Source organism: Rana temporaria, chromosome 13 (assembly GCF_905171775.1).
Source record: "Rana temporaria chromosome 13, aRanTem1.1, whole genome shotgun sequence".
In the NCBI taxonomy this organism is placed as follows: domain Eukaryota; kingdom Metazoa; phylum Chordata; class Amphibia; order Anura; family Ranidae; genus Rana; species Rana temporaria.
The window spans coordinates 9,354,135-9,366,394 of record NC_053501.1 but is presented as its reverse complement, the minus strand read 5'-3'; the positions used below and the strand labels follow the sequence as shown (position 1 = coordinate 9,366,394).

At 46.7% G+C, this 12,260-nt stretch overlaps 1 protein-coding gene across 3 annotated transcripts in view; it reads left to right on the top strand.

The window, feature by feature from the left end:
- The first annotated feature begins 304 nt into the window (after window positions 1–304).
- The window catches only part of TTC7B (tetratricopeptide repeat domain 7B), a 130,645-nt gene continuing 118,689 nt past the window's right edge, over window positions 305–12,260 (top strand). For 2 of the 3 annotated variants that reach the window (XM_040333195.1, XM_040333194.1), the window contains exons 1-2: window positions 305–510; window positions 2,032–2,186. In XM_040333195.1, the coding sequence (XP_040189129.1) occupies window positions 390–510; window positions 2,032–2,186 (276 nt within the window). In that variant the 5' untranslated portion in view covers window positions 305–389. The remainder of the gene's footprint in view (window positions 511–2,031; window positions 2,187–12,260) is intronic. The other variant, XM_040333193.1, reaches the window with a different exon arrangement.

Here is a 12,260-nt window from a genome sequence, read left to right as displayed (position 1 = left end):
TGCAGTTCCCGTGCACGGGTCGCCAGGTGGCGCTGTGTAGGAGTGTAGTCTTCCTTTTCCCAGCAGCGGTGGCGCTTGTGTGAGAGGCGCTCAGGTGCAGTTCCCGTGCACTGGTCGCCAGGTGGCGCTGTGTAGGAGGAATGTAGTCTCGCTTCCCTGGCAGCGGTGGCGCTGTGTAAGAGGCGCTCAGGTGCAGTTCCCGTGCACTGGTCGCCAGGTGGCGCTGTGTAGGAGGAATGTAGTCTCGCTTCCCTGGCAGCGGTGGCGCTGTGTAAGAGGCGCTCAGGTGCAGTTCCCCGGCAGTGGTCTGTAGGTGGCGCTGTCTCCCCGGCACGGTAGTACTGCAGTGTTCCGGGCCGGCGGCGGGTTCCGGTTCGGCGGAGGCGGACATGGCGGCTAGGAAGGCCGGATCCCGGCTGGAGCTGGAGATAGAGCGGAGCCGCTCGGAGTGTCAGTGGGATCGGATCCCGGAGCTTGTCAGGCAGCTCTCTGCCAAACTCATCTCCAACGGTACGGGGAGAACCGGGGCACACCGGGGGGGGGGGGAGAGAAGGGAACCGGGGACACTTTGGGGGAGAAAAGGGAACCGGGGAACACCGGGAGGGGGGAGAGACATGAGGTGACAGGGACCCCCCCATCCTCCATATATATCACCCCCTACAGATCTCTGTATACACCATTGTGTACATCTATATACTGTATATACACCTCATATCTGTATGTATATATACTGTATACCCCTCTCTTTCTATGTGTGTGTGTGTGTGTGTATATATATATATATATATATATATATATATATATATATATATATATATATATATATACATACACACACATCTCCATAGAAACCCACACCCCTCTCTGTATACCTCCCTTCATCTCTATCTATCTATATATCTACACACACTATATACCCATATACAGTATATCTATCTACAGAGGTATCTACAGAGGTATCTACAGAGGTATACAGTGTGTGTATGTACAGTGTGTGTGTGTGTGTATATATATACATATCAGTGGCGTCACTAGGGTTGGTGTCACCCGGTGCGGTAAAACATGGTGTCACCCCCTCTGTCTAGGGTGCCCAGCACCAAGCAGGCAGCGCACGGGGCGCACCCCAAACCAGCCCCTGTAAATGATAGTATAGGGCAGTATAGTGGCAGGTTAGGGTGGTAAAGTGGCAGGTTGGTGTAGTGGGGTGGTATAGGACAGGTTAAGGTGGTATAGGGGCAAGTTAGGGTTGCATAGGGCAGGTTGGGGTGGTACAGGGCAAGTTGGGGTGGTATAGGGCAAGTTAGGGTGGCACAGGGCAAGTTGGGGTGGCATGGGAAAGTTTGGGGTGGTACTTGGCAGGCTGGGGTGGTACTTGGCAGGCTGGGGTGGCACAGGGCAGGCTGGGGTGGTACAGGGCATGTTTGGGGGGTACAGGGCAGGCTGGGGTGGTATAGGGCTGTTTGGGGTGGTACAGGGCAGGCTGGGGTGGTACAGGGCAGGCTGGGTGATACAGGGCAGGCTGGAGTGGCACAGAGCAGCCTGGGGTGGTACAGGGCAGGCTGGGCATGTCAGCTAAAAAATAAAACGGGATGGTGTCACCCCTCTAGCGGGTGTCACCCGGTGTGGACCGCACCCCCCTAGCAAGGCCTCTGATATATATATATCTCTATAGAGCCCTACATCTCTCTGTATTGCACTTTATACATGACTGAGCTCTCTCTACACTATATATATATATATCTCACTCTGTAGAACCGACTCTGTACTCTGGTATACACCTCTCTTCATATCGGGGTGTATATGTTGGGTATTGTAGCACACTTGTCTGATGGTTCCTTGTATGCACCATGCTACACAGGGGGGGTCCTGTCTGTCCGCGGTGCACCTCACAAGGGGGGGGGGGCCTGTCTGTCCCTGGACCCCACAGGGGGCCCTGTCTGCCTGCACCATGTCACACTCGGTAGCAGCAACACAGGCCATTGGTTGTTTCCTCTCCCATACTCGGTTTCAGGGTTCCTTTGTGTTTTCCAGATGACATGGCCGAGCTGCTGTTGGGAGAGACTGGACTGGAGCAATACTTAAAGGAGAACCCCATCAAGCAAGGAGCCAGCCCCCAGGGGCCCCGGCAGAAGCTAACCGATGTCCGCAAGCACCTGACAGCCGCTCTGGACAGAGGGAACCTCAAGGTACTGCCATAGCTGACCCCCTCCGGCCTCAATCTCAGATGTCGCTTCGTCGTTATATCAGTAGGGGGGGTTCACATAGTTTGTAGAAACCAAGTCGGAGTTTGTGTTGTCGGGATCTGTATGCAGGCATTGCTGACTGTCTGTCTATGGAGCCAATCAGAATCACTCCCTGCACACAGGTACCCAAATGCAATCCGAAGCTCTTTATAGGTCAGTACTTTGTGGGAGGAGATACAAAAGGGGTTGGCTCTACGTATCTGGAAGTCCCCCCACTTACGCATTAAAAAAAACATTAATGGGTCTGTTTATAAAGCTTCCCTGTGTAAATCCCTTGCACAGCCATCAACATCATCGGCCTAATACATTTGTCTCCTGTGATCGGCAGCCCCATCTAGTGGTCATAATGCAGTATTTTCCTAAAATACCTCAATCGGCATAATGCTGCACTATGGCCACTTTAGGCAAATGACAGTGGCCCAGATTCAAAGAGCAATTGCGCCTGCGTAACCATAGTTACGCAGCGCAATTGCTTACTTGCGCCGGCGTAACGAATGCTCCTGATTCAGGAACCTCGTTACACCGATTGCAGCCTAAGATATGCGTGGCATAAGGCTCTTATGCCCGCATATCTTAGGCTGCATTCTTGCGATGGCCGCTAGGTGGCGTTCCCGTTGTGCTCAGCGTATAGTATGCAAATTGCATACTAACGCCGATTCACTACGTTACGCGAGCCCTGCGTACGCAGTTTACGTCGTTTGCGTACGGCGGTTTTCGCGTAAGGCTGCCCCTGCTATTAGCAGGGGCAGCCAATGTTACGTATACCCGTCGTTCCCGCGTCGCGAAATTTAAAATTTACGTAGTTTGCGTAAGTGAATCGTGAATGGCGCTGGACGCCGTTCACTTTGAAGCAATCAACGTCCTTGCGACGTCATTTACCGCAATGCACGTCGGGAAAGTTTCCCGACGGAGCATGCGCTCTACGCTCGGTGCGGGAACGCGCCTAATTTAAATTATTCCCGCCCCCTACGGGATCATTTAAATTGCGCGCGCTTACGCCGGGCATTTTGCCGGAGCGCCCATGCAATTTACGTAGCTACTGCTCCGTGAATCGCGGGTAGCGCAGAAAATTTGCGGGGGCGCAGGGCAAAAACGGTGCCCTGCGCCTACGTAAAAAAAAGCGCAAGGCTACCTGAATCTGGGCCAGTGATTTTTCGTGATCGGTCTGCAAATTATTTACACATTCACACAGCTACGTTTTCATAAGTGAAAGCCATAAATAAAATAAGCATTAAAAAAACATATTAGAAATAATCGCCTTATTCTCTTATCCACTTCCTGCCAAATCATGTATCTGGTACGTCATTTGACTTGACGTGTGAGGAAGTCCTCCCACCACCCTCTGCGACTTGCTCAGGCTCTCCCGGTTCAGAGACACAGCAACCAGCCGGCAGGTCCGCTGACTAGTCGGAGACCAATACAATGCCCAGGATCGGCTTTGATCGGGTCTTCGCTATGGTAACCCGGAAGCAATGACATGACGTCACTTCTGGGTCACCTGGATGTCAGCGGCGCCATTTTGTAAAAATCAAAAGTATTCCAAAATGCAAATTCTTTTTTTTTTTTTTTTAAATGCTTATAAGGGCAGGTGAGGGGATTTGGGGTCTTATAGACACCCAGATCTCTCCATAAAGAGGACCTGTCGCTATCTATTACTGTCACAAAGGGGGGTTTGCATCAATAACAGCAATAAAAGTGGTAAAAAAATTAAATTAAAACGGTGTAAAAAATAATTTAACCACTTCACCCCCAGAAGGATTTGCCCTCCTAATGGCCAGGCCATTTTTTGCGATATGGCACTGCGTTACTTTAACTGACAATTGTACCCAAACAAAATGTATGTATTTTTTTCCCCCCACAAATAGAGCTTTGTTTTGGTGGTATTTGATCACCTCTCCGTTTATATTTTATTTTTTTGCGCTATAAACAAAAATAGAGCGACAATTTTGAAAAAAATGCAATATTTTTTCCTTTTTGTTATAATAAATTTCCCCCAAAAATTATATAAAAACCATTCTTTTTTTTTTTCCCTCAGTTTAGGCCGATACGTATTCTACCTATTTTTTGGTAAAAAAAAAAGTCGCAATAAGCGTTTAACGATTGGTTTGCGCAAAATGTATAGTGTTTACAAAATAGGGGATAGTTTTATTGCATTTTTATTAATATTTTTTTTTTTTACTACTAATGGCAGCGATCAGCGTTTTTTTTTTTTCGTGTCCGCAACATTATGGCGGACACATCGGACAATTTTGACACATTTTTGGGACAATTGTCATTTTTACAGCAAAAAATGCATCGTTTACTGTGAAAATGACAATTGCAGTTTGGGAGTTAACCACTAGGGGGCGCTGAAGGGGTTATGTATTTCTAACTGTAGGGGGGCGGGGCTGAACTTGTGACATCATTGATCGTGTTTCCCTATATCAGGGAACAGACGATCGATGACTGCGCCACAGTGAAGAACGGGGAAGCTGTGTTACACACACCTCTCCCCGTTCTTCAGCTCCAGGGACCGATCGCGGGACTCCGGCGGAGATCACGGCTGGGCATTTAAAGAGGACGTACAGGTACGTGCCTGTGCCCAGCCCTGCCATTCTGCCGACGTATATGTGCAGGAGGCGGTCCTTAAGAGCCCTTTCACACTGGAAACGCCTATAGCGAAACGTTAAAATAGCGGTAAAACACAGATTTTACCACCATTTCACTGCGTTTTTACAGCGTATTCATTTCAATGGAGGGGTTTTTGGAGGGTTTTATGAGCGCTATTTTTACCGCAAAAACGCACCAGTGTGAAAGGGCTCTAAGTTGCTAACAGGACTGCAACATTGTGGAGGACAGATCAGACACGTTTTTTGGACCATTGACATTTATACAGCGATCAGAGCTAAAAAAAAATAGCCACGATTAATGTATAAATGTCACTGACAGGGAAGAGGTTAACATGGGGGGGCGATCAAGGGGTTAAGTGTGTGCCCTGGGAGGTGTTTTTAACTGTGGGGGGAGGGAACTGACTGGGAGAACAGAGAGATCTAGGAACAGACAACCTCTCTCTCCTCCCCTGTCAGAACGGGGATCTGTTTGTTTTCATTGACAGATCCCCGTTCTGGCTCGGGCATTAAAGTGTGATGTGTTTCTATTTACATCATCTTTTATATTTTTCTAAAAAATTGGCTTATGTATTCAGTGTTTTGCTATAAAGTAAAAAAAAAGTGTATTTTTCCCAAAAATTGCATTTGAGATATTGGTGAGCAAATGCTGCATGAAACGGCAACACCCACCGATTTATTCTCTAAGGCACCGGCTTTAAGAAATATTTTTATGTTTGGGGGGTTCTAAGTAATTTTCTAGCAAAAAAAAAAAACAACAGATTGTTACATGTAAACAAAAAGTGCCAGAAAATGCCCGATCTGGAAGTGGTTTCTCTGGCAGGCTTACCTGGGTGATGTCGCTGGTCCTTCAGGTGGGTATCCTGGGAAAGCTGAGATCACAAATCCTGCAAAATATGTGATCCTGCACAGTGCTGGAGGGCCAGGGACCTGGGATCATCGCCCCCCCCCCCCCCCCCCATGTGCAAAGTTAAAATAATGGGAGTGATTTCATAATTGTCACTCAGTTGCTGCACCTGCGTGGCTGTAATGAGGAAAGTGGCAGGGTCTGCATTCCATAGATGTGATTTTTCCTTTTGGGAGTATCTTAGGAAAAATGTAATTTTTGTTGCAGGGGATGCCTAAAATCTGACTTGTATCTTAGCGAAGACTTTTGGGAAAATCACTGAGCCAAACACACAAGCAGGCTAATTACATTTATGGGGCGGCGCTCTGTATACTCTCTGTGTACAGAACACCTCCAGACGACCATATTGCATCTTTTCGAGTGGTGCTGAGTAAAATAATACCTCAAGTATGTGTAAAAAAAAAAAAAAAAGTACAAAATGTATTTCAATTTACGTAAGACATATAATATTCAACATGGGTTGTGTCGCAAAAAAAAGGCAGATTCACAAATGTACATTCAAGATGCCAATGTGGTTATTAACCAGTTGCCGACCAGACATCGTCATACTGCGACAGGTCGGCTTGTTCCCGCAAATCACCGTAGGTGTTCGTCAGCTCCTTTTTAAGAGTCGTAGCAGGCGCTGCATGGCGGGGGGAGCCGATGCCGGCGGCCGTGATGTCCGCCGGCCACCCGTGATCACTCCACAGAGAGCCAGAACGGGGATCTGTTTGTTTACATTGACAGATCCCCATTAGGACAGGGGAGTAGAGGGATTGTGTTTTCCTAGTGATCAGGAACAGCGATCTCTCTCTACTACCAATCAGTCCCCCCCCCACAGTTAGAAACACCTCCCTATGGAACACGTTTAACCCCTTGATCGCCCCCTAGTGTTAACCTCTTCTTTGCCAGTGACATTTATACAGCAATCGGTGCATTTTTACAGCACTGATCGCTGTATAAATGTCACTGGTCCCAAAAAAGTGTCACTGTCAATGTTGCAGTCCCGCTAAAAATCGCTGAATACTGCCATTACTAGTAAAAAAAAAAAAAATGCCATAAATCGATTTGCTATTTTGTAGACGCTAGAACTTTTGCGCAAACAAATCAATATATACGCTTATTGCTATATTTTTTTTTTTTTTTTTTTTTTTCATGTAGAAGAATAAATATTGGCCTAAACTGATGAAGACGTTTTTAATTTTTTGGATATTTATTATAGTAAAAAGTAAAAAATATTATTTTATTTTATTTTTTTGTTTAAAAAAAAGACGAGGTGACCAAGTACCACCAAAAATAGTTTTAATTGTGGGGAAAAAATGGGCATTCATTTTGTTTCGGTACAGCTTCGAACAACCTCGCAATTTTCAGTTAAAGCGATGCAGTGACGTTTTGCAAAAAATGGTCTGGTCATTAACCACTTGCTTACTAGGCACATGTACCCCCTTCCTGCCCAGGCGAAATTTCAGCTTTCAGCACTGTTACGCTTTGAATGAAAATTGCGCGGTCGTGCGACGTGTCTCCCAAACAAAATTGACGTCCTTTTTTTCCCACAAATAGAGCTTTCTTTTGGTGGTATTTGATCAGCTCTGCGAGTTTTATTTTTTGTGTTATAAACAATTTTGAAAAAACACAATATTTTTTACTATAATATCTCAATTTAAAAAAAAAAAAAAAAATTTGTTCTCAGTTTAGGCAGATACGTATTCTTCTACTTTTTTTGGGGGGGGAAAACAAAAAAACAATAAGCGTATAGTGATTGGTTTGCACAAAAGTTATAGCGGCTACAAAATAGGGGATGGAATTATGATTTTTTTTTTTTTTTTTACTGGTAATGGTGGTTATCTGCGATTTTTGTCAGGACTTTTTGGCGGACACCAACACTTTTGACACATTTTTGGCACCATTCACATTTATACAGCGAACAGTGCTAGAATTATGCACTAATTACTGTATAAATGTGACTGTCAGGGAAGGGGTTAACACTAGGGGGCGAAGAAGGGGTTAAATGTGTCCCCTGGGAGTGATTCTTACTGTGGAGGGGAGGGGACTGACTGGGGGAGGGAACTGATCTGTGTCCCTATGTTCAAGGGACACACCATCGGTCTCCTCTCCCTGACAGGACGTGGATCTCTGTGTTTACACACACACACACGATCCACGTCCTTGGCTGTGCAACGGGTAATCGCGGCCACCAGGCATGCGCATCGGCATCTCAGTGACGCGCCGGGTGCGCACCCCCCCAGTGGCCGGAGGAGCCTCCCAGACCTATAGAGCCACCTTGTGGCCATTTTTTTACAATGGCCCGGGTCTCAAGAAGTTAAGGGGGCAAATCTTTCCAGGCAATGTCAAAGCCGCACTTGCGACTTAATTTAACAGAAGACTATGCAAGTTGCAATGAAATCGGTAAAGTAGCGCAGAAACCTTTTTTCATAATCGCGATATGAACGGTTCCATTCTCGGCAATGGGCTGCGACTTGTCACGCCATTTGGAACTGTGAAATCGCCTGACAGATTGCACCGGTGTGAACGGCGGCTAAACGGTTGGATTTTATTTTGTACAAAGAAAAACAATGTCTTGGAGAGGCGAGCGGAGCACACGGGAGGAGGCGGGGCGGAGCTGCGCTGTAATCTGCATTACTAAAATTCCGAGTGATCTGGAACAGGAGCGCTCCCCTTTTATTATTTTTGCTGAGAGAAGATTTTTTCCGATGGGCTCCATTTAAAAGTGACTAATGATCCTTCTAATGACAGCCGTCACGTAGGAAGAGCAATTTCTCGGAGTGCAGAATAATGCCTCGCCAGCACAACCGTAGAGCGGCAGAGCGTCGCCCGCTGTCCTATGAGACTATATTAGAAGAAGGGGAGGGGGAGTATAGTCACCAGTGAGCAGACAGAATAGGGGAGATTTACTAAAACTGGAGCACTCAGAATTGGGTGCAGCTCTGCATGGTAACCAATCCGCTTTTAACCACTTCCCTACCGCTGGGCGTCATATGACGTCCTGGACTTTTGGGGGGGGGGGGGGATATCCGGATTATGGGTGCAGCTACAGGCATCATTCAGATATCATTCTTTGCAGCCGGCGATTCTGCGCACCATGGGAATGATCATAGCGGCAGTTCCGCTGCTTGATCGTTCTTATAGGCGACGGGCTCTCCCGTGCTATCGGGGGGGGGGGGGGGGCCTGGAGAACGTTATGACGTCACGCCCGGAAGTAAACAAAGCCGTGATCGTGGCTGTCAGCATGAGATCTGTGAATTATTTTTTTCCCCGATCTCATGCTTTCCAGCCTGGAGGAGAGATGTGGGGTCTTATTAACCCCCCCCGCATCTCTCCATAAAGAGGACCTGTCACAATAGATTCCTATTAGAAGGGATGTTTACATTCCTTGTAATAGGAATAAAAGTGATCCAAAAAATTAAAATTAAGAAAAAAAACAACAAAAATTTAAAACGCCCCTGTCCCCGGTAGCTCGTGCTTAGAAGTGAGCACACATGTAAGTCCCGCCCGCATATGTAAGCGCCGTTCAAACACATATCGCTGCGTGTGTTAGAGCGTATGCAACAATTTCCTGTGACCTGTAAAAAAAAAATGTAATCCTCGCCTATGGAGATTTTTAACCACTTAACCCCCGGACCATATTGCTGGTCAAAGACCAGAGCACTTTTTGCGTTAAGGCACTGCATCGCTTTAACTGACAATTGCGCGACTGACAGTCGTGCGACGTGGCTCCCAAACAAATTGGCGTCCTTTCCCCCCCCCCCCCCACAAATAGAGCTTTCTTTTGGTGGTATTTAATCACCTCTGCGGTTTTTAGTTTTTGCGCTATAAACAAAAATATTTTTTAAAAAAAAAATGAATATTTAGGCCGATACGTATTTTTCTACATATTTTTCGTATAAAAAATTGCAATAAGCGTTTGGTTTGCGCAAAAGTTATAGCGTTTACAAAATAGGGGGTATTTTTATGGCATTTTTATTAATATTTTTTTTTTACCAGTAATGGCGGCGATCAGCGATTTTTTTTTTTTTTTTTTTTTTTTTTTGGTACTGCGACCTTATGTCGGACACTTTTGACACATTTTTGGGACCATTGGCATTTTTATAGCGATCAGTGATAAATAAAATGCATTGAATTACTATAAAAATGCCACTGGCAGTGAAGGGGTTAGTTTGTGGCCTGCGCAAGAACCGACGTTATATTACGTGCTCTCGCGCAGGGGAGCCGACCTGCCGCCGTAAAACGACGGTGGCTGGTCGGCAAGTGGTTAAGTACCAAAGTTTGGCTCCATTCCATGAGTGTGCGCAATTTTAAAGCGTGACATGTTAGGTATCTATTTACTCGGCGTAACATCATCTTTCACATTATACAAAAAAATTGGGCTAACTTTACTGTTTTTTGTTATTTTTATAATTCATGAAACATTTCCCCCCCCCCCCCCCCCCCCCCCAAAAAAAAGGCGTTTAAAAAATTATTGCGCAAATACCGTGTGAGATAAAAAGTTGCAATGACCGCCACTTTATTCCCTAGGGTGTCTGCTAAAAAAATAAGAAAAAAAACATATATAATGTTTGGGGGTTCTGATTAATTTTCTAGCAAAAAAATAAATACAATTTTTACATGAAGGAGAGAAGTGGCAGAATAGGCCCGGTAGGGAAGTGGTTAACTTCAGCTTGTTCAATTAACCACTTGCCTACCAGGCGCTTTCACCCCCTTCCTGCCCAGTCCAGTTTTCAGCGCTGTCGCACTTTAAATGACAATTGCGCGGTCATGTAACACTGTACCCATGTGACATTTTTATTATTTTTTTGCTAAACAAATAAAATAAGACACTGATGCGTGCTGATGAGGCAGCACTGATTGACAGCACTGCGGGCACTGTTGGGACTGCACTCAGGGCTGCCATCAGGAATTTTGGGGCCCCTTACACAGCTTCAGGCATGGCCCCTCAGTTCTTCCTTTCGCATGATCCCTTGTGTCCGCCAGTGGCAACTGCAGGGGAGAGAAGGGACCACCGAAAACACCTCCGGTCTCATCACGTATTCCCCTGTGGCAGCTAGTGGCAACTGCAGGAAAGAGTAGGGAACACCAGCCACCGCTCCAGTACTGTCACGTGATCCTGTGTTAGCTAGTGGCAACTGCAGGGAAGAGAAGGGGCGCCAACCACGGCTCGAGTTCTGTCACATGACCCCGTGTTGGCTAGTGGCAACTGCAGGGAAGAGGAGGGGCCGCCAACAGCTCTAGTACTGTCAAGTGGTCCCCCTGTGCCAGGGTCAGTACTGTCAAGTGGTCCCCCTGTGCCAGGGTCAGTACTGTCAAGTGGTCCCCCTGTGCCAGGGTCAGTACTGTCAAGTGGTCCCCCTGTGCCAGGGTCAGTACTGTCAAGTGGTCCCCCTGTGCCAGGGTCAGTACTGTCAAGTGGTGCCCCTGTGCCAGGGTCAGTACTGTCAAGTGGTGCCCTTTTATGTGCTGCGGCACATCATTTTTTCTTTTTAATTGGAGGCCACAGTTCTACTTTAGCTTGCAGTATGTCAGCCTGAACTTTGACTACCCCCCCCCCCCCCAATACAGACATCCCCGGCTCCCCTGTAGTATCCCCGGTGTTGGCGTATAAAGGGTTAGCCGCCCAGCAGAGATAGAAATGTGCGGTACAATTAGTCTAATGAGAGTGTGTGATTTGGTTGGAGGCCAGCAGTTTAATATCGTAATGGCTGGAGACAGATGGGAGGGCTATCAGCTTGCCGGTCCAGCTCAGCGCACCCGGGCTCCATTAATAATAATGACGGATGTCAGGCGAGCGCTGCGGATTAAAATTTGTCATGTATGGTGTTTATTCCGTCCTCGGCTACTGCAAACCCAGACCGTCTAATTCTCATATTAAAGTGATTATAAAGCCTAAACATTTATCCCTTTTTTTAATGCATTTCTTCATAAACCTAAAAAATGTTTAGATATCGATATCCCCTCCCCCCCCCTCTCACCAACCCACCTTATACTTACCTGAGCCCTCATTTGATCCAGCAGTGATCCCATCTGCAGCTCTTCTCTCTCCTCACTTTGCAGGCTTTGCTGAGGCAGCAGGACCCCATTGGCTACTGCTGCTGTCAATCAGCCGGGGCAGAGGGCCGAGCCCCACTGTCTGTGCCTATAGACACAGGCAGCTCGGCTCCGGAACACAGGCAGCTTTCTATGGTGGCACTCAGAGGAGCCAGGAGCACCAGCGGGCGAGCCGAGAATAGGAGGTTCAAGACCGCTCCCTTTTTTTTTTTTTTTTTTTTTTTATATTTAACCACTTAAGACCCGGACCTTTAGGCAGCTAAAGGACCTGGCCAGTTTTTGCGATTCTGCACTGCGTCGATTTAACTGACAATTGCGCGGTCGTGCGAAGTGGCTCCCAAACAAAATTGGCGTCCTTTTTTTTCCCACAAATAGATTTTGCGCTATAAACAAAAATAGAGCGACAATTTTGAAAAAAATGCAATATTTTTTACCTTTTGCTATAATAAATATCCCCCAAAAATA